Source organism: Rhea americana, unplaced genomic scaffold (assembly GCF_003343005.1).
Source record: "Rhea americana isolate MKP2758 unplaced genomic scaffold, rheAme1 scaffold_68, whole genome shotgun sequence".
NCBI lineage: Eukaryota > Metazoa > Chordata > Aves > Rheiformes > Rheidae > Rhea > Rhea americana.
In genome coordinates this window covers 4366179-4388849 of record NW_028186845.1, presented here as the reverse complement: position 1 = coordinate 4388849, position 22671 = coordinate 4366179, and the positions used below count along the sequence as shown (strand labels likewise).

Here is a 22671-nt window from a genome sequence, read left to right as displayed (position 1 = left end):
ACTTTTGCACGCCGTCTGCATACTGCTGAGGTTCTCTACCTGAATGTGATGAGAAAAAGACACAGTTAAATGAAACCTTTTTTTCCCCCCCCTTTTCGTTTCTTTTTCTTTCTTTTTTTTTTTTCCCCCCCAAATCCCTTTCTGGTACTGTTTCCATAACTGCCCCCCTTCCCCAAAAAAGCCATGAAACGGCGACCGGAACAAGGAAAAGAGGTTAGTGGGTTAAGTGGTGTGTGTTTCCTGCATTTGCAAAGGTGCCTGTAGTGAGAAGGGCGGCTGTAATTCGGCCATTAGTTACAGATGGTGGCTGGAGGCTTGAGAATCGTGCAGCGAGATGAGAGCTCTAGTATATCTTCCCAGCAGGGCTGACTTTAAACTGTTCTGAAAACCTGAATCAAGAAGACATTAAAAAAAGAAAAAAGAAAAGTGGATTTGATACTTTGCAGTGCTGCCAGTTTGTTCCTTTATGTATTTTGATGCAGAAATGCGTAGAAATGTGAACAAAAAAAGAGTTAATTTGCCAAATAAGGTTTCTGTCCCCTCAATGCTTGCAAAAATGACATTAGTGGCAATTAGGTAATGAATATTCAGGAAGACGTATAAGCAAAATAGATTTTTCAAAACTTTGCTTTTTGAAGCAATTTGTGTWCAACTTTTGGTTATGTCTCTCGAGCAGTAAAGGATAGCATTAAACAGATCACCTCGGGGGTGGATAAGGGCATAAGAAATATTTCTGAAGACGTAACTTTTACTATTTTTCCATTCCTTGACTCTGAAAGCTTTCCTTCCAGAGGTATGAATAGCAAACTCAAACTTGGAGATATGTATTTTCCGCAGAAACCTAATTATAGTTACTTCACGAGGCAAAAAGCAGTACAATAAATGCAAAAACTTAATTGGTGGAAGTACTATCACYCATGCAGTTACCTCTGCACATTAAGACATGAAAAATACAGTTTCAGACTGATTCATTTTTGTTTTTCACTGTGTTTTCAGGTACTGTTTGATGAGTGTGAAAGGATGCTTCACTGATTTTCATATTGATTTTGGTGGCACTTCGGTGTGGTATCACGTTTTCCGTGGGGGGAAGGTAGGTGAACCTTGTTGTCTGATATTTTTATTCCTCTACAACTCGTATGGGAAAGAGGGGTTGCTTTCGTTCTTTTAATTATTATTTTTCTTTTGTTGGTCAGTGATGGGTCTATTTCAGTTACCTTCGCTGAWGTACATTAAGTTTGCTGAACTAGAAGAACACCATTCCCCATATGAAACAAGCAAATAATTTATTTGAAATACCTAATGTATTATTTGGTGGTGGTGGTGGTGGTTTTACACTTGTTATTGCTGCATAGTGTAGGAAGTGTCTTGCAGTGAATACATGGCTGTGTGTACCCTTGTTGGGTCAGACTGCCCTCATAAGTCTCCTTCTATAGCTAGAGCTTCTTAGTTTCCTGTTAGAGATTAGAAGTTCCTTTAAGTATGCACATGCACACATACCTGAATTGAAATACTGCATGATACAGAAATGTTAAAATACACGGCATATATGGCTACATTCTGGACCTTATTGCTTTAGATCTCTTTTCCCATTTATAGTGTAGATAGGCTATAGTAGGCATTGAAATAAATACAGCAGGTTGAACATCTGTGTGGTACAAGTATTGTTCATCTATACGTCTAGTGAAGTTGTAGTACACTAACACTATTTTCAAACTGAAAATAAACTATGGAAGCATCTTTTGAATAATATGTTTCATGGAAGCGGTATGACAGCTGACAGTTATCTTGCCACTTCAGGCATATGTACTAATTGCTACTGCTGACTGCTGTGGACCTCTCCGTACAGCACCTGGAAAACACGTATTTTATGCAGAAAGCACTCTTGGTGCTGTGTTTGTTTCCTTGACACTTGATAACTTTGTTGGAACTTCTCAGCTTTTTTTTGTTTGTTTGTTTGTTTGTTTGTTTACTGTTGGTAAGAGTTAAATCTTTGTTTTATTTTTAGATCTTCTGGCTGATTCCGCCTACTCTGCAGAATCTAGAACTTTATGAAGAATGGGTTCTCTCAGGAAAGCAAAGTGATATCTTTCTGGGAGACAGAGTGGAACGGTGCCAAAGAATTGAGCTGAAACAAGGCTATACGTTCTTCATTCCTTCAGGTATCTCCTGTTAACTAGCTGTTTTTGGAATCACTGGAATTGTTGTGCTAACTAACAGTTCTTGTCTGTAAAACAGTACTTCATTTCTAAACCCCTTGTTGGCCTCTTTATTTGCAGTGGCAAAAGACAGGCTAGGGAATGAAAGGGCTTAATTTCCCAGAAATTGTCCCATCCAAAGTGATGAGAAATGTACTGATGAGAAAGTGTATGCAGTGATCACTTGTTTTGTACCAGAGAAACACAGAGAGGACTTGGATCTCTGTGACTGTCAGTTGAGAACTTCTCATCAGAATTGCTGTGACTTTTTTACTGTTTTTGTGCCTTCTCACAAAAAAATACCTGTGTATTTTTCTTTTTCAGTGATATAACTGTTTTTAAATATATTCTATGACCAAAGTCAGTGACCTCTTCTGGCAGGTGTCACCTGCAGTTCAATAACCTACTTCTTTGCCTCTATCTGTAATCAGAGGTGGGTCTTGATTCCATCATAGACTTCAGTGGAGATTCCTATACGTGAGAGAGCAGGCTTTGTGCTGAATGACTGTACTCCCACAGGGCTGTTGTTAGGGGAGCAACTTTATTTTATTGCAATAACTCCTCAGTACTTCTGCTGATGGAGGTGGTGCTGAGTCTGGACATCTTCCAGTAGACCAGCCACGCTTCATTTTTACTCTACTGCCCACTCCAGTGGCTGTCGTTGCATGATTCAGGCTCTTCTTGCAAAGCAACCTAATAGTTGCTTTTTTGAATGTTGGTGGCCTCAGCCCTTCTTCTCTGGCCTCAGTTGGATTAAGGATCATGCAGTCAGTAACACTCTTCCTTTAAGATAATACCAGGCTTTGCCCTCTCTATTATGGGACCATAAGTTTGTGTATAATGATACAGTACATTGCCTTTTTTCTAGTTGATCTTACCAGGGAAATAAATATTGAGTAGCATCTTTACTTGATAGAAAGACATGTTGGTTGTTCTTCAGCTTCTAAAATTACACTGTGGAGATAGGTTTTCGGTTTGAGGTTTGTGTTTTCTTTAATCCTGAAGACAGAGGGAATGCAGAGGCATAAGAAGGCAGTGCTAATGTTCTTGCAAACTAGAAAGAGTTGCTGGTGTCAGCTGAAAGCCACAAATTTTCTCATTTGGTAAGTATTTGGTAAGAATCAGCCTGTGAAGTGACAGGCAAAATGGCTGTGAGGGTGGAGGAGTTAATCCATTAAAGGAATTAGGTCTTCACTTGAAGCAGGTCAGAATGTGCTGTTACTGTTTGAACTGGGTATTTGAATGTGTCTGTGCTGTTTGCTTAGATCCCGTTACTGCATCTTCTTATTTATCTTCACTCCCTTGTGAACAGCCTCCTACGAATAAGACTTTCTGTATGTTAGTTTAGTCATGCTCAGCAGTCAGAATACAGCAAGTTGTGGGAGCTTATACAGGGCACAAATGCAACATGGTGCCTGAAGTGATGTGATTCCAAATGTGTTTTTTGACTGTAGTTTCTGTTTTCTTAGGAAAGCCCAATGTACAGAAATGCCAATACCTCAGCTATTTTGGGCTCTATGCCATATTTGAAAGGCKTATATGAATAATTTCTCCTTAAGCGCCTCATATGGATTCCAGAGTTTCTGCTCTGCTGTATTTTGTCAGAAAATTTCCTGGCAAATTTCTTATTTATGTGAAAAGATGATATTTCTAAATTAGTTTTAAGTATGGAAATGCCTAATTAGAAGGTGATTCAGGTCAGCAAATTAAACTTAGGCTAGTAAAACAGTTCAAGTCTTAAAATCTCTTTGCTTATAACCTCTTTGCTCTGGTTTCTGAGAGTATCATATTAGTTAATGTTTGAATGTGTTTTGTATGTACTTAATATGTTTGTAATTTTTAGGTTACARTGATGTTTATCTGTGAAACTGGTGTGGCTCCCGTACTTTTTCAATTGAGCCTGATAAACTCTAACTAGCCTCTAGTCATCCATGGAGAAAATACCTTCTGAATATAGATCTGGTCTCAGAAAGTACATGGCGGTTAGGTAATGCTCACTTGGACTGAGAAAGGTGAAAATTTCAGCAAAGGATCTTTTCTGTAAAATATCCTGCTGTGCTCCTGTTTTCAGGTTGTCTTTGGTGGTGGTCCTAGGAATGCAATTATACTGTCCCAGTGTAAGGATGGTGTAGGCAGCAAAGATTGTACACAGGGCACATGAGGGATTAAGATCACAGGTTTGTGGGAGAGGGAAGGTTTCTCTGAGAATCTAGGATCAGCAGTAGATCCAGTAAATCTCTGTAACTACAAACCGCTTGGACAAGAATGGGAGTTTTTCTTACAGGAAGTGTAATTTTAATGCTCACCAGGGCTTTGGGATATTTTCCTCTGCAACACTGCCTTCATCTTTTCAGGATTAAATTTAAACCAGTTAATTTCTACCTATGCTTCTAACCCTGTGAAGTGCTGACAGGCAGGTTCACAGCTGTGGTATCAAAGGGAAATTGAACAAAGTATTTTCAGCATAGTGAGCTGTTGTAGACCAAAGTGTGTCCTTCAGTATATGAGGAGTCCCTCAAGACCTAAGTATGGGATGAGGAGAAGCAAGCTAGGATTCTGAGGAATACTGTGCATAGGGCCCTGCCTAGGTGCTGAGCTTTGCTCCTGATGGCCCATCTGGACTTCTCCAAACAAGTGATGCACTGTTACAGGCTCTCACCTCCCACTTTGCCAGTTCCTGCTGATGAGTCAAGGATGATGAACTCTGGTAAAGTCTGCATTAAAGTGATAAAATCATTTAGGAATCTGGCCTTTTCCATTACATCAGTTTAGATAGTTATAGCATTTACCTGTTGATTGAGAAATCTACCATTCTGTGCCATGCTTAGGTTGATAGCCAGATGTAGATTCAAGATGCTAAAACAACTGAGGGTTCAAGAGTGGGAGGAGGCTGTAGTAACTACCAGTGTCAGCAGATGATGTTTTCTGTAGAATTCTTGTCTCCTGTTTCCCTAGGATTGGAGACGACTTGTCCTTGTCAGGAAGCCCTTAGTAGAGAGTGGTGTAACCCCAGGCTATTTGCACTGTCTATGTCATCGCAAGCCCTATTTAATCTTTCATATGGTTGAGTGTTCAACACAGAGGAAATATAGGTGAGGTAACAAATCCTGCTCCAACAGAGTGGACAGCAGCTGTTGCGTATCTGCCTGACCCACTTGCCAAATAGAAAGGAAAAGCCTTGTAGAGCAAGTTCTTGTCTTTCCAAGTATAAGCTGTGATGATCTAGGAGAGGAAGAGTGTAATCTCAGTGCTCAGTTATTGTCTTAGCAGAGAAACAACAAAACTTTACCAGTTACAATCAAACCTGGAGCTTGTCCAGTATTATTTGTGCTGTAGCTTTCTTCTGTATAGTGCGCAAGTCCAATGATGATTTGCAGGAAGGATATATGGAATGGAAATGTTTGGAGTCTGTTGTGGTGTTGGTTATGGAGAAAATATTTAGATCTCTCTTATCATTGTGTTAGGGATATACTGAGCCAGTGTTTGGGCAAGAGCCCTCAGATTTCTACAGCTCAGGGTTGCTGTAGCCACTTGTTTCTGGCTTATTTGCAGCCACTTGTTTCTTCACTGATTGCTCCCCTGCAGCCTATTTGAAATACTGCTCACTAAATTAATGCAAAAGTGCTATCCAACTTTTGAATATATTTAGTGCTTGCTCTTTTACTTCAAATTTAAGTATTTTTCTACTTTTACAGCTGGAACCTTTCTCTCTCGCCTCTTATCCTTTACCTGTCAATCTAATCTTTATGCTCTGTGAACTATCTTTTACTTCCGTCCCTACACTTATTTTTCAAGTGGTGCTTTATGCATTGACTTTCCTTCCCATCTTGATCTTCTGAACACCACCTTGGTTCCTCTTGTGTACTCCTAAACTTTACTGTTACCTAAACCTGAGTTCAAAACTACACATATGCAAAATGAAAGATTCATCCCATTTCAGTCTACTTGTACTTTTGAGTCCAAAAATCTTGCTGAATATGTCACTTTGATTGTAAATGATGGGGCTCTGACAGTTACTTGGTCCCTCCCCTCCTTCCCTATTGTCCTCTACAATCCACATCTTGCAGCAGATCTCTCTCTCTCTCTCTCAAAAAAAAAAAAAAAAAAAAAGGGGGGGGGGAGAGAGAGAAAGAAAACAAGACCTTTTCTTGTGTGCATGTTTGTATGTTTGGTGTAGACTCTGGTGCCTAAAATTCAAGAGTGTTTGCACGTGCAAAATTGGGACACACAGAAGCGGGCCAACTAGTACTCTTGTGGAAAACTTGTCTTGCAGTATTTGTCTCTGTTGTTAATATTGTGAAGTCAGTGTGTCATGATTATGGGCCTTGAAAAGGTGAGCTCAGGCAGTTATTGATACTGCTGTCTGCTAGAGTTCGGGTAGACATGGATTTTCTTCTCTTTCTGTGAAGACCAATTTTGCTGACTTCAAAGGACGTTTGCCACATTTACTGCAGATATGATTAGATTCCAGCGTTTGTAGTGTAATTGGTCCAAGAAAGTCCTGCACAAATACTGCAGGTTCCTTCAGAAGAAGAAGGCTTACAGTAAGAAAGGATTGCTCTAATCATCTTCTATTTCTTGTACTCCTCCTCTGACCTTTTGCTGCTGGTCACTGTCAGAGGCAGTGGGCTCATAACTAGACATGGTTTGACTCCGTATAGGTATTATTGTAGGCTTTCCAGCTAGGTAGTTTTAATGTAAATACTTTGAAGAAATGAAATGTTTCATGTCTGTGAACTGGTAGTTTATCAAGCTACAATTAAAAAGGGAAAAAAAATCCTTGGTAGACGTGCCATCTTGATTGGCTCTTGTCTGTTCTTTAAATCACACAGCAGTGGTCCAAGTGAGAGGCCACTTCATGGTCCGTAGAGTAATGGTCCAAGAAATCACTGTGCATTTTTAATTTCCAATAATTTAATCATACATTGCCATTAGATATTGTAGAAGACTTTTGCAATGCTGATTTGTTAGGCTTTTCCATGATCAAAATCCAGGTAGGGTAACTTACTGCCAACTGGACATGGTATTCCTGTCTGCCTCCTATTCAGACTAGTCTTGTGCTAGTAAGAAGCTAGCTGCTGCGCGCTGCTATGTATCAGTTGTGTTTCACCTCGAAGCTGGCAGTGTTCCACTGAAGAGTAAACTGTTTGTTTTACTTCATTTTTTTATGTTCTTTGTAATGCACTTTGGGGTCTTTCATAGGGAAAGATGCTATTATAATCTCTCTAATTTCTTGAGAGATGAAGAATGAGCCACAGTCTAACAACATGTTTTTATTGTTCTGTGATGATTATTATGTTAACACAAGAGTGCTCCGAAGTTCTTGTTTTCAGTCAAATGCAGAAATAATGGCTTTTCTCTGATGAATGTTTTGGGGAAAGGAAGTGGACGAAAAGAGATATTGTATGCTGGATTCTAGGCAGGAATTTGGAAGGGTTCAGGGTGCTTCAAATGCTGCATCAGTGCTTATCAGTAGGATTCTGCTTATTATGAGTGTGCGGTCCTAGGTCACCTCTGCTGTGCCAGTCAGTGTGTGATGAATTRTTATGTAATGGGGCCAGAAGGTAGCATATAGTCTTTATATCAAGAGGAATGACAGGCTATTAAAATCTGACTGGGAGAATGTTTTGCAAGGAGTTGTGCAAGGGCTGCGTTGCTGCCTGGCTATTTTTGGTTGCTGTTCACTTTCCCCATTTCAGGAGTTTCCACTGGCATTAATAGAAGCGCCATGCGTGGAACCTTTAGGGACCAAGTGATGAAGATCAGTGGAGAGGATCAGAGAGGAGGATTTTTGCCTTGAGTGTCTGCTTTCAGATAGAAGGTGACAGCTTTAGTTCTGTTCCTCTACAGTGCTCTACTTAATTCTGATCAAATGAAGATCCTGAAAGAAACATACAACTACACATGATCCTCCAGGGAGAGGAGAATGGTTTTGGGGGGGGGGGTATTTTTTCCCAAGTTTTGCTGGTTGGGGTTTTATACTGTAAACAAAAAACAAGGTGCTTCATATGTAAAGGTGCCAGTATGGAGGAAAAGAGATGAGGGGTAATTCGGAGCTGTTTTACTCGGTTAGGTGGCCCTAGGAGTAGCCTATGTATACGTGCAGAGGATTCTGCTGTCACACATGCAGAAGCTCYGGTCTCTCTCTAAATGCAGTGCAGAGCTTTCTGCGTATGCTCGGGTCATTTCACAACTGTGAATAACGCGTAAGACCTGTCCGGTACATCTGACACGGAACCCCTGACCAGCGGTCGGGTCCCTTTCCAAGCTCTTGGCACCAGCCCGCGTGCTCCTGCTGTAAGACAGCAATGCCTGACTGACTGGTCTGCCTGCTACTGGGTTTAGTTTTTAATTCCAAGCAGACAAACTGTTCCATTTTTGATGAATTGGATTACTTCTTTGCACCTCAGTACATCATCTGAAAGTTATGAAGGCTCAGATAATATTCATTAGGAGATCCAAGGTCTGTTGATGGTCTTTGAGGGCAGTATGTTAATAGTGGGTAGTTTGCTTGCTTTGCTGCGAACAGCTTAATGATGTAAGATTGAGAGTTGCCATCTTACTTGTATTACCGGGGACAAAATTATTGTTAATAATTTTTTATTTTAAAAATGTAAGCTTGATATATCCTTGATATATTCAGTTGTAGACACTATTATAATAGAATAACTCCTTTTTAGAAATGAGAGAAATGTCTCATTTGCTGTCAGTGTCCACTGTGGGATAATCTCCTTAGTCATTTATTTTGAATTTTATCTTTGAGATGTATATATTTAATTGTTTCCACCACAAGCTGCTGTAGAGTTACAGTAAAATGTGTATGCCTTCTGTAACATAAAGCAAAATATGTGTTCAGTTACTAGTAGGTACAGATGCACCAGTTTTGACTTAGAGTTTGCAGTCTGCCCCATAGCCTTTTTTATTATTCTCAGATGGATGACTGTATTATTGATGATACAGTCAGAATTTGCAGGCCCCTGAAATCTTCTAACAAGTTCGCAATGTTTAATCATACTTGTTTTATAAAATTCCAAAGGATAATGAGATTATATCTTTCTTTTAACTGTTCAGAAGAGCTTTTGTTATTGTTAATTTTACCTTCTTGATTTACTTGTGATGATAACATCTAAATATTCAAGTGCATCTTAGAAGCAGTGGAATAATTCTTTACTGTAAATCAACTGAGGGTATTTCTGAACATTGTGAATAAAACCCCTGCCCCGTATTGGCTTGACTTTATAAAGGAGGATTGTTTTAGGGAAGAAAAAATTCTGAAAGAACTGAAATAAAATAGATCAACTCTGGAAAAACCAAAGTGGGCAGCTCCCTTGTTGAGGCTTGGAGTGAGGGTTAGGAACAGAGCGTTCGCGGTGTGCGCACTCCCAAGGCGCTCGCTTCTCCGTGTAACTCACCCTGGTCCTGGGCTGGCTGGAGCGTGCTCTGACGTCCCCCAGCAGCAGCGCAGCAGCCGCTTCCCTGAGCTGCGCGTCTGCCCCAGCCGTGAGCCTTCGGACCGCTCTGYGAAGGCAGGACGGGGAAGACATCCTCCTTAGATGTCTGGTGACTGTCCAGTGGTGTCTGCTGCAGACTGTATTTGGCCTCACCATATAGTGATCAAATAGTACTGCTGTCGACTGAGGCTGGTTTGAAAGTGTTGACTTGCAAGGAAGAGTTTACCAGTCCCTGAAGCCACACAGTGTGCGTTTCTCTCTCATCTACATAGTTTAATCATACGCTCAGATAATGTTTAGCAGGTGCTTTAGTTTGTGTCTTTCAACCGAAAATGAACAATAACTTATTCCCTGGATCTTGATTTTTTTTTTCATTTCTTAGTTCTTAATCCATTTATTCTGATATTACTCCAGCTTTTTTTCTTTTCTTTTTTTCTTTTTAGCTTTTTTAAAAAGAGTTAAAGRTAAAATGAAACTTGTAGCGTTTTATTCTGTGTTGCTGTACCTAGGGGGAAACTATTACTTCCTGTCATGCTCTAACCCGTGGAACATGCAGGATTGTGCAGTAGCACCAGGGTTCGTGTAAATAGGATGTAGTCAGCGAGCAGAGAACTGATTACACTCCTGTCAGAGGTACTGGAGGCTGCATAGCAGGTTTTTCCCATGGCAGCTGAAAGATTCCAACATACGTGAGCAGTCGAGACAGTCTGTCCAGCAGAGAGAGGTGTGATCATACATGTTGGCAAACCTGTTGTTCCATCCAGCAAAAGCCAATTCCATAGCTGAAAGTGAGACAGACGCTTGTGTCTCTTGCATGTGAASTTGCTCTTCTTCAAAACATCCCTCTTCTGCTTTGAAACCCTTCGTATGTGGGAAGCTTGAAGGTTGWTGTTCTTGTTTGCAAATGGTCACCATGAACATTCATCCGCCTCACAGTTTATTTCTTAGTCGTGCTTGTATCTAAGCTGTGGGAATGAACTGAATGCATCATCCAAGCTGATGCGTTCTCGGAGCTCGTTTCCGCAGTGTATTACCCCAGTGGAAAGTGTTTCCTGCTTTCTGCTTGTCTCTACAACTTCTCCTCCTCCTGCTTCTGCCTCTCTGGTATTGGCCTCTCAGTTTTTCTCTGTACACAGTCTTGTTAAATTATTGGAACAGGAGACTTTTTCATTTGCAACTTCTATGACAGTCTTTCTGTGTTTTTCTATCTTATTTCTATCTTTTCTAACCTTGCCTGTAATGTCCTGCATCCCTGGAATGCTCCTCTTCATGTCTGTGCCTCTGCTGTTTTAATATTGCACTTCCATTCCTCAAGCAAGTTGAAACTATTTTGGGAAGCAGTATGACTGAAAAATGCTCTACAGCTGCGTGGCCAAACTCTACCTTACAAGCAGGTGATGCTGGTGTCCAGGCTGCCTCTTGTGCCTGGCCGAGGGGCCCGGCTAGCCCAGGGCAGCTGGGCTGGTGGGATCCTGCCTGTGAGAGCAAATGTACTACTGGAAAGGAGAGTGAGGGCTTCCCTGGGGCTTGGCTGTGTGCCTCGCTCCGTGCCGTCCTACGGCAGAGGGAGGAACCCCGCTGACATCGGCCTTTCCCCATCACCACGCTGCTCCTGGAGGTCTTCCTCCACTCTGTGTTGGCTCAGGGTAGGGAGCTTTTCTTCCTGTGTGCCCAAGAGCTAAGGAAGACCCTCTTGTTTTGGAGCCGCGCTTCTGCTAGGGATTAGAGAAGGTAGAGAGCTCAGAGCTAGAGAGAGGGTGTTAGCATACGTTTTTTCCATCTCCTTGCTGGCAACAGAAGTTGGTGTCCCCTCCGTGCTGAGGAGCTGATGCATGGTTTGCCCTAATGGGGAGTCAGAGGAGGCTTTCTCACCAGGACGTGGGGCCAGTTGTCCCTCCTCATTCTGCGAGGAGGCCCTGGTGATCCTGCACGGTGATTCCAAGGGCTTTGCAGTTAGGTCTTCCAGTGTGCTGCTTGGTCTCTAGTTTGGTGGGGGGGGGGGTTGTTTGTTTGTTTGTTTTTTATTGACTTTAGTGCTTTGTTATTTCAGGTTTCATTATTGAGAACTGTGTCWTAAAAAGCAATACTTCAAATCTTGTTATTAGAAATATATTTGTCTTGAAGCACTCAGTACTTAATTGCGTTGGAAGTTTGGAGTTTACATCTGTCAGTTGAAAGTACTAATTGTTAGTAAGATGAGTAGTAGTAGTAGTAGTAGTACTAATTGTTAATAAGATGAGTAGCTACCTGGCTTATAAATGCAAGTAGCAACTTACATATATTGCCCACACAAGCAGAGGTTGTCTCAGGTATTTTGAGGAAGACTTTCGGTTTGTATCTTTACCAGTTTTTCAACAGTGACAAGAYTGAAATTGTATTCCTAGTCATTAATCTTTCTGCTAAGGATTTGTGGTGTGAGGGACACCATTTGCAGTGGAACACTGTCTTAAGGCAGTGATAGATCCTTTGAAAWTTTTCTCAATCATATTGGGACTACTCCCTGGTAAGTCTAGAGATTATTAACACAAAGACCTCTGGCATCTAATTGGGCCAGAACTGAGGGGTCAGGGAGAGTGTGATGAGGCTGACGCCCAGAGAGCAAGAAATAATGAAATCAGTTGAGCACCAATGTGGATTTTTCACAGAGGTAACATAACTTGTTAGGAGGAGGCTGTTGTGTGGTAATTTAGGAAAAAACACACTTAAGGAACAACTACAGTGATGTTTAATTGCTTTATTTCTTATAAAATGAAGGAACCAAACTTATCTCCTTTCCACCTTTCATATAGCGCTAGAAAGCCAGGTTTCAGCTCAGTTGCTCTCTTCAGTAGAGTTGTAAATCTTTGATAACAGATTGTGTTTTAGAAAGATGTTGATCATTCCATTAAAATATCTTGTTGCAAGTGTCAACTCCAGTATATTAACTGATCGCATCACCTTTAGGAGCATGAGTTTGTTCAGCTATAAAACTGATAATTAACCTTAATTATCACACAAGTTAATCCTGAGTTTCCCTATCTGTCTGGTAAAYAAGGTTTAGGGACACAGCAACAGATTTACCTTAGCATATGGTTTCCGCTCTTTTCCCTAAATCATATAAATCTTTTATTAGCTAGTAGAAGGAATATCCCCAAATTCTTTGGCCTTAGACCTTTTCCCTTCCCTTTCCCAAAGACTAGGTTCCAGAAGATGATCTATTTTTCCTGTACATTCCTACTAGTACAGACAGAYGTACTTAATGTGAGGTGGTGAACTACTTAAACTGTAAAGAGGTTTTATAGTATTGATGTGTATAGTCCCTGCAATACCTGTATGGGGAAAAAAAGATCCTCTATAGTTGGTTGGTCTTGATTTGGAAGTGATAAACCTGCTAAATTATTGGGGGGGAGGGGGACACACTCTGTAACTGAAATTATACTACCTAAAGTAGGAAAGATAAAGCAATACCTAGAGCTGCCAGGGCCACAGGGCACCTGCATTCTTCCCTGCATCACACTTATCATGTGGAATTAGACTTACAGATTAAGAAAAATGTATCTAGTGATGAACTTGTGTTTCTAGGGAGAAAATTCTGATACGGATTTTTCTTCCTTTCAACTCTCCTACCAGTATGCCCTTGAATTAAAGCCCTCGTTCTGCCATCTACTATGGCTCAAGGACTTCTCAGGCATAACTTCACAGATCTTTGTGGTTTAAAGATGGTTGTAGAGGAGGGCTTTCGTGGCAGCTAGCTGGAGGGCCATTTAGGCTGAATGGCATTTTCCTGCTCCCTCACTGATCTTAAAGTGAAGGAAAGCCTCCACAGCTTTAATGGAAAGTAGTGCACAGTTAGGAGAAAATTGACCACCCCCTATGTTGCTTTGCTGTCTATTAGTTTTTAAAATGTGATGCTTTTCATTAGAAAGGCAAAAAAGAAAAAAAAAAGTGTCAGGTCTCCATGGGTCCCAGATCATTAACAGGATCAATTCCTTTTTCACTGCAGAGATCAGAGGCTACAGTCTTGCATAGCCAGTGCTTCAGCTGCTGACATGCCAGGCAAACAATGCGGAAGCAGAAGAGCTAGTTTGTGACTGCCTGAATTACTGTGTCTGAATTTTTGCTGTGATAGAAAATTCTTCCCTCTCTTTGGAGTCTGTGAAATGAAATCAGTCCCTTGCAAGATAGGGTCAGAACAGGCTCATCAGCTTGAGTAGCAGAAATGTTAAATCCCTTAACTTGGGACTTAGTGAAAAGATTTTTCAGTTGCCTCAGGAAGCTGATAATAGGATACAAAMCTTTCATCTCTGAGAGAGGGCTGGTAATAACCTGAAATCATTGACATCTGAARATGTGTGCTCTCATGTTGGTGTGAAATAAGTTTGATGTGACTCAGTCCAGTTCCACAGCCCTAGCCCACCATCACTGACAACATGGTTTGCAACCCTACTGCAGGTGCCAGAAGATGCGTCTGAGAGCCAAGTATATTGAGGAGACTGAATTTACTACTTAGTCATGGATGTGGTTGAGTCACAAGCTTGCTTGTTCTCAGTAAACACTGTAACTGTGCTGTGGATAAATAGAAGAACCCAAATTACAAGGGGCTGTAAGACTGAACATCATAAGATGCCCTCCTTCTGCTATCTCCACAGTCTTAGAGTGGCTATGAGCATACCACTTTAACCTTTCACTGCTTTATCCTCTCTCATACCCCACAGAGTGGGGTTCATGGGGTTGTGAAAATTTGCTTATTAATTGGTCTGTAATCCTACATAGCATGAGGCAATCTCAGTTCTTTGCTTTCCCTCTCTAGGGTGGATACATGCGGTTTATACTCCAGTAGATTCTCTGGTGTTTGGTGGAAATATCCTGCATAGCTTTAATGTTCCCATGCAGCTTCGCATCTATGAAATTGAGGACAGAACAAGGGTAAGGATACTTGATTCTCTTTTTAACTGAACAGTTCTTTGTGACTATGATCTGTCATAGTCTCTTTCATATTCCTTACTGAGAAACAAGAACTGACGGGATCTCCGTGTCAGAGTTGTTGAAACAAGACAGGTAAACATGAAGTAATGAGACGTTCAAATGTTGGCTATTTTTAGTGGGATTTACTCATCTGTTTTTCCCTRCTTCCCACAGACTTGTCCCTCCTGTATCCCTTTTTCTGCCTGTTAAAGTTTCATAAACACCTTCCCTTTTGCATAAAGACATACTGGTCATTATAGACCTTTGTGCCAGTACTTCTGGTAACTCCTTACTATCGTRTCTCTATGCACCCCTGGAACGGAGACCCAAGATTGGAGCTAATGAGACTAACATGCTTCTGTTGTCCACAACTGGACTGAGAAAGCTGTAGAGAAATTGCAAGTGAAATGATGTCTTCTGTGCTTTGCAAGATTTTTTTCTACTGTGACTCTACACTATACAGGAATTTCTTATAGCAGAGAGAGTCTGGGGCGGGACTAAGTCTGAACTTTGTGACACTCACCTGGCTGTAGCATCCACCTGATGGAAAGAATGTTATATCTTGGAAGAGGCAACTGTGCAGACTTTTTGCTTGGGACTGAAAATTACGATCTTGATTAAGAAGCTAGATACCTAGCTGCTTTTAAAGAACCTTGCAGTTCTGTAAAATAACAGAATCTGATGGAAGTGTCAGTAGGTTATTAGATAAACCATACAGGCAACAACATTTTAATGCAAAGATGGACCTGTGGTGCATACAAATTCAGATGGAGACTTYGTGGCTGGCTGTTTTGGAAAGCATGGCACTGAGACGGTGATGATAAACCACTGGCTCAGGTGCCAAACATAGCGTTAATGGAGATTTAGGCTGGCAAAATGGCAGGAAGTTACAATGCTTCTTCATTAAAAAAATCTTAAAATGGTGATGTGTTGAACATCAATAATGTTCAGTGTTATTCACCTCTACAAGAGAGTACAATTTTGGTTCCAAGTGGGATTTTATCCCAAATCGCTTTTCTTGTAGTGAGAGTGCATTGGCCCGAAACATGTTTGCATTGTTTAGAAATACATCTGTGACTCACCGGGAGGAAGGGCGTCCTCCCCCCAGCCGCGCTCTGCCAGCGGTCTGTTGGGAAGAGACGGCTCCCTTCCTTTGCAGGGGACGCAAGGCCTGGTAGTTTTCACATTGCAAAGCAATGGAAGAAGCAGCAGTTTCCTCAACTAATTTTAATGAAGAAGTGGAATCTGAGTAAGAAAATGAATTCCTAGTAGAAGAGATGTGAAGACAAAAGCTGAAATTCAGAGCAAGTAGAAAGGGKAAAGGAAAGGAAAGTAGCAGAGAGCAAAAGTGGAGGTGAAGGCCAGAGCGGAGTTCAGTCTGGTTTTGAATAGGAGTCCTAAGGCAAGAACTTGAGGTGACATGAAAAAGGGTAAAGAGACTTGAACAGGAGAAGRTTCTCATGGCAGAAGCAGAAGGGTCTCAACCAGCTTCTCTAGCAGAGTGAAGGGAGGTGGGATGAGCTGTACGAGTGCCTCAGAAAAAGGATGGGGACCAGGGTCAACTCTGGCTAGACAAGGTGATAGATGTAGGAAGGCTTTYAAAGTGACAGTAGAAAAGAGCTAGCAATATATGCTGGAGACTGCAGGTGCTGAGGGAGTGTTGTTGCTGGGGAGGATGCTAGCGCAGGCAACCTCAGTGGAAAATGGTGAAAGGAGGTTGCCTGAGAAGAAGGATCAATGCCAGCACCAAATTATGTATTTCCATTGATGACTAGGGAGAAGATGGACAGGAAATACTTCAGTTCCTGAAGTGTGAGAAGMGCTGACATCATGCTCCCACGGGACATGAGCAGCTCGAGGTCACATAGGTTTTAGTAGAGTTGCAACTGCTCGATAGTGCTTTATGTCAGGCCCTTCTTGGGAATTGAGTGCAGCTTTGGCTACTTAAGATCTTTTATGCTTTATAATGGGAGGCAGATTTCCCAAGATTCCCAGATTAGAGTTAAGTATTTTGATGACTTTTAGGAACCTACCTGCCAGTTACACTGAAATGCTCCTAACACCTTGACCTCGTGGGAGGTTTCTGGGAGTTGGGTATCCGCCTCTCTGAAAATGTCCTTGTCCGTGTTGTTTGGAAAGGGATCTTGCCATGTTCGGAAGTCCCAATTTAGGCYGAACTGCTCTTTTCAGTTTTGTTTCAGATTTTCTTCAAAGTCTATGTAGTTCTATATTGTTTTCTTTCTAGTAAATACTGCAGTGATTTAAAAAAGACTAATGAAAGCCAACAGCCTAGAACTTCCACAGCTTCACAGTAACGCTTTCAGCACTTGCCAGCTGTTGTGTGCCAGCAGCGTGTTATACCCAGCCCTACCTGGGATTACCCCAGCAGTAGYGGAGCTGCGCTCGCAAGCTCGTGTGCAGCCRTGCGATGACAGAGCGGTATGAGCARTCACAGACTAGTAAGAAGTTCTAGACAGAATCAAAGTATGAACCTTGGCACTAAAGCAAGAAAGAAGTTTGCTAAGAAGCRGGAAAAATCAATATTGTTATTTATGAATAATAACAAAAAGCTAAAAATATCATTAGTGAATCTTGAAGGGATAAATGTTTTCAAAATAGAATTCTAGAGTGTACTACTTCGTTTGCTTTAGCAATCAAATATTGTAATTTCKTACTCAAATAATTTTATTCATACACTGGCTAGTGTAGGAGGCTCCCATACAGTGTGTAGTTCACACAGATTTGCTAATGTGAACATACTGCAAATGAGTTTCTCATCAGTATTGATCTTTCCATTGTGTRTAGCACAGAAGTAAATTAACTGAAGTGATTGACAAAGTAATTTGCCACAGTCAAAGTGTAATACAGGTGTGTTTCCTCTCTTCAATTTTGAACTRAGCAATTTTATGGAGGTTTCACTGTGTTTAAATCTGCTATATCATGCTTAATCATCTTTGATTGCTGATATTCAAAGTCATTTTTATGCTAGATATAGTTGTTATTGTCTTAGCTGCTAAGACAAAGATAAATATATGGTTGAAATGGTAATGCTGATTTAGAGCCTGATAAAATTGCCTAGTTTATATCCTTGTCATGCTTATTCCAGCTTAATTTCTCATATCCCTGGGAGACTTTTTAAGAGGGTTATAGCCATTTAAAAATAGTTTTAAGGAGTAATAAAAAACACGTCTATTGTTGGAAACGGCTCCTAATGTGCAATTGAGGTAAACAAATATTCTCCAGCCTTACAAATTGTAGAGACTCTCATTTTGCAGTCTGGCTTTCCTAGAGGCCAATTAACAGCCAGTCACATAGGCCAAGCTGTTTAGCTCTCTGCTAGACCAGCTTGAATAACTGCAGAGCAGGCTGCCGAGCAGGGATTCATCATCCTGGCGTTACAGCTCCGTGTCACCGAAGAGGAAGAATGCGTCAAACTTACTCTCAACTCATCTAAATGTAACCTCTTTAAAATATTTGAACACGTATAGGGACAAAAGCACTCAAATTATATACGTAAGGTGGTCACTCACAGATGGTGTTTGCAACGGATTCTGTTTTCTGGAACTTAAGATAATATTTTAAATCAATAAATTAATTTTTTTGTAAATAAACATAAATTGTTTCTCAGTGTTGCAATTAGAGCAATTAAAGATGGGTATGTAATGATTTTAATGGACGTAGTAGAAGAAACTAATACTTTCTTGAGGAAAACGTACCTTATGTGCTTAGGGGTTTTTTGTTTTGTTTTCGGCAGGGGGTACAAGTCTCTAAAATAATTTTCACTTTGAACTAAAGAACTGGATCATATTCCAGAGAGGATTTTTCTCACTGTACAGGAATAATTAAAAAAAAAATCAGTGGATTGTAAATTATTAATCATAGAAGTTAGAGCTGGAAAATGCCTATTAGATGATCTAGTCTCTTTCCCTGCTACTGTGAAATTTAGTCCTCTGGCAATGTCCATGCGAGATACTGCATTTTAAATTGATCACAGAAAAATTTTCATTTCAGTTTTTAATTTTTCAAAATAAAAGTTCATTTGACTATGAGCATACAATGGAAAATGTATGGCTATGTACTTAAAGCAGTTCACAGCCATTATAATGAACCAATATCCAAGAATATCATGAATAATGTACTCCTCTATACTTCCATATAAGCCAAATTTAGAAAGATTTTTAAAGCACTTTTAGACTTACTTTAATGGCAAAAGGCGCTGGTGATCTTTGCACGGTATCTTTTGCTGCATATGGTAGCTCTTCCTTCTGAAGGTTTGTAAAAGCAGAGCCTTCTCAGGCAAATAGTGAATTACAGAGGCATGGAGGGATTTGCTGTGGGTTGGAACATTGATAGTGAGGCAATTAGGAACTCAAATTGAATATTAAAGATTGATATACATAATGGGAGCACTGCATGCATTACTGCCTTGTCTTTCACATTGAATTAACATTGGTAACAACTAAATTTGGTGAAGCTCAGAATCTGTCAACAAATGTTGAGCAATGATGTCTTTAATATTCCCAGGCATGTGGCTGAAAACCTTTTGAAGGCTGAGGGGTGGAAGGCGGCTTCCTGTTTGTAAGTCAATTCTTTGCAAATTTTGTTTCCTGCAGTGCTCTCTTGGAAAAATTTGAGTTCCTTTATTAGCATATATTTTAGCATGGCTGATTTCCCCTGTGTTCCGTAATAGTGATAAGTGACTTGATCTCTTCTTTCTGACACATAACTAAACCAAAAGGAAAAAAACTCCAATACGAAAAGGCCCTGGGGTTAAATGTTCTCACATATAGGAGGGGGCTGTCGTTTGGCTAGTTTTTTGTTTATTTGTTTGTTGTTTTTTAAAGTATGCTTGATAACAAACAGAACAGGGGAACGTTTGAAAAGGTGCAGCATCACCTGYAGTGACATGCAGTTCAGATTGGCCAGCTGCATTTGTGCTGAGTTTGAGATCTCAGCTCTGGGTTTTGTGCAGAGTATTTAAATGCTATACTGTGATACATTTAGTGGGGGAATACGGTATGTTTCCCCTTAATTACATTTTATTTTACAGCTAAAAGTGTTTGTTTCTTGTGCCCTGGGAACAGAGGCAAGTTCTTTGGTTGTGCACCTTGGGGATAGTTTTCAAACACGGGCATTCTGGTAAGACATCTGTATGCTCAAGCAGATGCCCATATCACAGGCAGGTGTTTCGACACTATCTGCCTTGCAGAGCCGAATTTGAGTTTCCAGATGTCAGGAGCAATGGGTCTGTTTAGACTTCATTGCCTTTTTTTTTTTTTTTGTTTTGTTTTGTTTTGCTTAAAAATGGGCTTTCTGAGATGATGATCCTTTCTGGTGCAGTCCAGGTTTTATTAAAGGTGGGTGGACRCCTCTTGGCAAGGTGAGCAGTTAAACTGCATAGAACATGTTAAAACAGTTCCTATAATCCCAGAGCAGTGCATGCATGCGAGCCTGCAAAATGCAAATTTCTGTGCCGCCAGGAGAAAGAACTGTACAGTGTAAGTACAAGTGCATGCAAGATGCATGGCATCCATTTTTAACAAATCACAACAAATATACATATGTTCTTGCATTTTAGGAGCTTCCCAGGTTCTTCCTTGGTACAGTGACCTCCCATATATAGAAAACTCGGGGTGGGGGGAGGGGAGGAAACCCACTTCCTTTTCTTCTGAACATGACATGATGTTGCAAATACACAATGTTGGAGAATATGCTTTTTGTGCGAGAACAAGTCTGAGATGTAAGGAAGAGTGCCTAGCTTGGCAGAATCCGACAAAATCCTGCTTTTCTATTCTGTTTGCGGCAGAAGTTAACTTGCTATCAAAATACTAAGTGTAAACCAAATGAAGGATTTTTATTTTTAACACTTATTTAACAACAATCAAAAATTAGTTTGTTCATTTGTTTAATGAAATTATTATAAAAAAAAAAGTGATTGAAAAAAAATGTGTTTCCCGCTCAACTCATTTTAGGTAATGCTGTCATTTTGATAAATCATGTGATAGATAGTGTTTAGGAAATTGAAAAAACCCACTTTTATTTTAAGTTGAATTTTAGTGACTAACATCTGTATGTGACCACCCTATGTTTATACAGGAGGTAAATAATACCTTAGGGGCCATCCATCAGTTTCACGATTTCACAAGAACACAAACCCTTTCCTCTCCCACCACCCCAAGAGGATACAAATTAGTGAACCAAGAAATGATGCTATCATGGCAGGCAGGCAGGCAGGCAGGCAGGCTCCTCATTGTGTATGCTGAAGGCATACATCGCACTCGGCGCCCACCCTCGCTCCCCTCCCCCTGCTGCATACTGTTTGTGCTCTTGATAACATGATGAGAATGATGCCTGGCCCTTGTGCTGCAAACTTCTCTCCCTTCCCCGTGGACTGACAGTCTCAATCTTGCTTTCAGGTGCATGCCAAATTCCGTTATCCTTTCTACTATGAAATGTGCTGGTATGTTCTGGAGAGATATGTGTCCTGTGTGACCCAGCGCTGCCACCTCAGCAAAGAGTACCAGAAAGAATCAATGTTAATTGGTGAGTGAATCCTTTGAGTGCATATTCAGAACTGATGCTAGCACCTTAGGCTAGTTACTGCTTTGGTTTCTGCAAAGCAGATTATAAATTAAATTGGAGAACTGGAGAAATTTTAATGAATTATTTCTTTATTTTTGGGTGGGGAGGATTTGACTCKTAAGCATTTCAACAAGGTACCAACCTAGTTCAAATGACATTTTTTGAGCATTCCCTTAGAAAGTGCATCCTGGAAAAATAATTCTTGGATGCATTTATTTCTTGGTTCCAGCAATGTTTGTGTTGAGATGATCTGCCAAACGGTTGAGGATTTACTGTCATGTTTGGCACAGTACCTTAGTAGCCAGAAATGTATGCATTGCAAATATGCTCTGGTGGGTTGGATACTTAGTCCTTTTATAGCGCTTTGCATCTACAGAATGCATCACTGTAAATAAATCTGGCTTCTTTTTCTTTAGTCTCTGCTGTAGTTCTCTCAGTTCTTAAAAGAAAAACAAAAATGAAAACATAAACAAAAACAAGAAAACACYGATACAAATCTACACGATCTGTAACTTAAGTGCAGGGTGCAGGGAGGTCAAAGAAACCTTTAAAACAATAGCTGAAAATGGACCACAGCAAAGATGGATAGATGTTTCTGAAGCAGGAAGGCACTGCCTTGGCACTGACGTGAGCTTAACACCAATGTGTTAGCAATTCCAGTGGCTGCCTCGCTGAACTGCCCTCTTCCCCCCCACCCCCTGCCCTTAATGGAAGGAGGTAGTGGGCCGTGTTACCTCCCTGCTTTTAAACATGGAAGGGCTGAAAGTAGCACAGTTACCAGCTAAATCTTAAACTGATACATGCTAAGTATGGAGGAGGACTGAAGTATTCCTCTGCCTCCTGCTCCCTGAGATGCCCYTTGGGGGGAACCTGGTGTGTTTGCAGCTGCCACAGGTTCTGGACAGAGGAGGGAAATGATCACCTAATTGCAGCATAAGTTTCAGTAGGAGGGATTGAGGAAGTTATGGGCAGACTCACTCTTTACTGAGTTTCACTGACCAAGAATAACTTGAGGGAGCTAATAACTCTGTGTAGATAGGGCAGGGAAATCTCTTGCRGTCCTGGGAATCTGAGTGCTTCACATTTTGTGCTGGGAGACTCTGATCTGAAGGGTCAGTAAGTCAGGCACTCTGTGTGGAGGAATTTTTCTCTTTATAYAAGATTATCCTAGAGGAAAGGATGAATTTAGCCCTTTGGATTAGCACTTCAAAACCACAGTGACAAGGCTCTGTTACTGCATTCCTTGGAAAATAAGGAGCAACCTCCTGTTGTCAAACCACTGGCGTGAGAGATGCTGTACTGGGAAGAGGCTCTTCCTGCTGGCAAGGCAGGGGTGACAGATCACCGAGGTGTAATTGCAGAACAGATTAGATGTGGAGAGTGGATGGCTCAGGATATTGAGATGGGACCTTTCCCAGCTAAATCACCAGTGTGAATTCAAGCCCAGCTCAGTGATTACTGATAATGATTTGGTGATCCCCATGAAATAYGTCTCAGTC

At 40.9% G+C, this 22671-nt stretch overlaps 1 protein-coding gene across 1 annotated transcript in view; it reads left to right on the top strand.

Moving 5' to 3' along the window:
• The window catches only part of KDM2B (lysine demethylase 2B), a 108448-nt gene that overhangs the window by 30214 nt on the left and 55563 nt on the right, over nt 1-22671 (top strand). Inside the window, exons 4-7 of the mRNA XM_085321044.1 lie at nt 997-1090; nt 2006-2159; nt 14436-14551; nt 21007-21133. Coding sequence (XP_085177170.1) covers nt 997-1090; nt 2006-2159; nt 14436-14551; nt 21007-21133 — 491 coding nt within the window. The remainder of the gene's footprint in view (nt 1-996; nt 1091-2005; nt 2160-14435; nt 14552-21006; nt 21134-22671) is intronic.